Raw genomic sequence first — 2,071 nt, 5'->3', positions numbered from 1 at the left:
CTTTCACAACCGTGGAAACCACATTTGGCTTTGAACGAGTGGATAAAAGGATGGAGCACAAGGCCTCTTAAAATTGAAAAAGTAGTGCGCTGTCCCGTCAATATTGAAAATGCTGAAATAGGTATACATAGTAGCCTTCTTTCGGCCTGGTTTCTAATTACAAAAACGAATCCATACCAAAAATTATTATTATTATAATTTATTATACTCAAATGAAAATTGATCCATAATTTTTTGTTATTTGATCCAGCTTTTTAAACTAGTCTTGAGCTTCCGTTTGTTTTCTTCTAAAAGTCAAACTTCCTTTTCCGGTTTACGCTCAAGATGGTAAGCTGGCCGTGAAATGGTGTTTTCTAAATCTTCTTCATCTATCCTTTTATAAATGAATTTCAATTTTTAGAATTATGTATTTCTGTCAAATGTTGAAACAGTGTTAATGTTATGCACCGCCTTTTGCAAAATACGCTTTTTTTGAGTTGATATGGCTCGATGATGTTCGGCCAAAATGGACTATCTGTCGCCAACTCGACTTTCGTTTGAAACGAAGTTCCCTTTTACGTGTCTTTCCCATGTGTTTAAAAGCAGCCCTCTTTGCAGTTTAAATGATGGTATTAATTATTCCAGTCGCTGCATTGCTAAGCTTCAATTTGGCTAAAAGCTGGGCTTGGTTAGAACATGAGATTTGTGTTGATAATTCCCCTTGTTCGTGCCCGAGCTAAGTTGACAACACTCGGCACTCAGTTGCATTGCATTGATGAATTTGATGTCAGCTTCTTCAGGCGTATATTAATAGATCTAATCAAGATCTAGATCTAGGATCTAATTAGATCTTATGTTAACTCGGTAAGATTGAAGAATACCGGACCAGCGGATTGACTTTGCCTACGTCTCGACTTTAGGAATTCATAATTTTCCCATTTTTAATATCTCTCAATGAGGAATCTCGGACCGGTAGATTTATTCATGGCGCTTTTTCGGTAGTTCCCACCCCGCAATTTTATTCACGGGTTGGGCCACAAGAGTAGGGGGGTTTCAGGGGGGCTTGCCCACCTGACCTAATAAAAATAGGAAGGGGGGTTTCAGGGCGCCCCCCTGAATTTTACCATAATTTAATGTTTTAGTTTTGCAGTTGTTAGGTTTGATATCTTAGCTCACCGCAAATCAAACGTCTAGATCTAGATGTAGGTCAGGCTCAAATAGGGAGGGTGGGAACTACCGAAAAAGCACCTTATTCATTAAATTATTGTCAGGGGGGAGACCCCCCTGAACCCCTCCCTCCTCCTCCTCCCCAACCACCCGCTCCACCTACCCCACTTTCTCGAGCAATAATGTACGAGTGGTCCGGTATTCTTCAATCTTCCCCACTCTATTGATTGAATGCTTTGAATTCTAATTTTCAGCTTTCCGATTTCCATGAGTAGGCCTACCTAATTGGTTGTCATTTGGGTAAATTTTTACTTTTGGACCCACACATAGATCTAGAATCTAGATCTAGATCTAGATGCATAAACTGCCACAATTTTTGCTGTAAAACTCACGCATGACCACTAGAACCCTTGCAAATCAATTGTTTTCAAGTAAATATCAATCCTAATTGCCAAAACATCAAATCATTGTGAAATTCAGGGGAACATGCCCCCCTGAAACCCCCCAGATTCTTTTTAGATCAGGGGATGCCCCCCTGAAACCCCCCATTTATAGTTAACTTTACTGTTTTCAAACATCAATAACTATTGATTTGCAGCAAAAATGAAGGCCATATTCGTGTTCAGCATGCAAAATACTACCAGAAAAAAAGTATGGAAGAGGCTAGCCGTACTTAATGACCTATTTACAAAAAATAGGCCTACTGAATAGTAAATATACATTTTTAGTGTGCAGTACCTAACCTAAAGTATTTGTATTTGAGACGAAACCAGGGGCCTTAATGACAGTGCATGTATTTAAACCTCCTGTTTTCTAATGTTAATAGGGCCTAAGATAAGTCAGGCTAGCCGTACTTAATATTGATGGCTGAATTGTAAATGGAATTTTTAGTTTGCAATGCCTAAAGTATTTGTATTTCAGACAA

At 38.8% G+C, this 2,071-nt stretch overlaps 1 protein-coding gene across 1 annotated transcript in view; it reads left to right on the top strand.

Moving 5' to 3' along the window:
• The first annotated feature begins 308 nt into the window (after positions 1 to 308).
• Positions 309 to 2,071, top strand: part of LOC101857139 (40S ribosomal protein S4) — a 12,900-nt gene continuing 11,137 nt past the window's right edge. The window contains exon 1 of the mRNA XM_005107082.3: positions 309 to 327. Within this exon, the coding sequence (XP_005107139.1) occupies positions 325 to 327 (3 nt within the window). The 5' untranslated portion in view covers positions 309 to 324. The remainder of the gene's footprint in view (positions 328 to 2,071) is intronic.

Source organism: Aplysia californica, unplaced genomic scaffold (genome assembly GCF_000002075.1).
Source record: "Aplysia californica isolate F4 #8 unplaced genomic scaffold, AplCal3.0 scaffold00574, whole genome shotgun sequence".
NCBI classification, from domain to species: domain Eukaryota; kingdom Metazoa; phylum Mollusca; class Gastropoda; order Aplysiida; family Aplysiidae; genus Aplysia; species Aplysia californica.
This window is presented reverse-complemented; position numbering and strand designations above follow the sequence as displayed.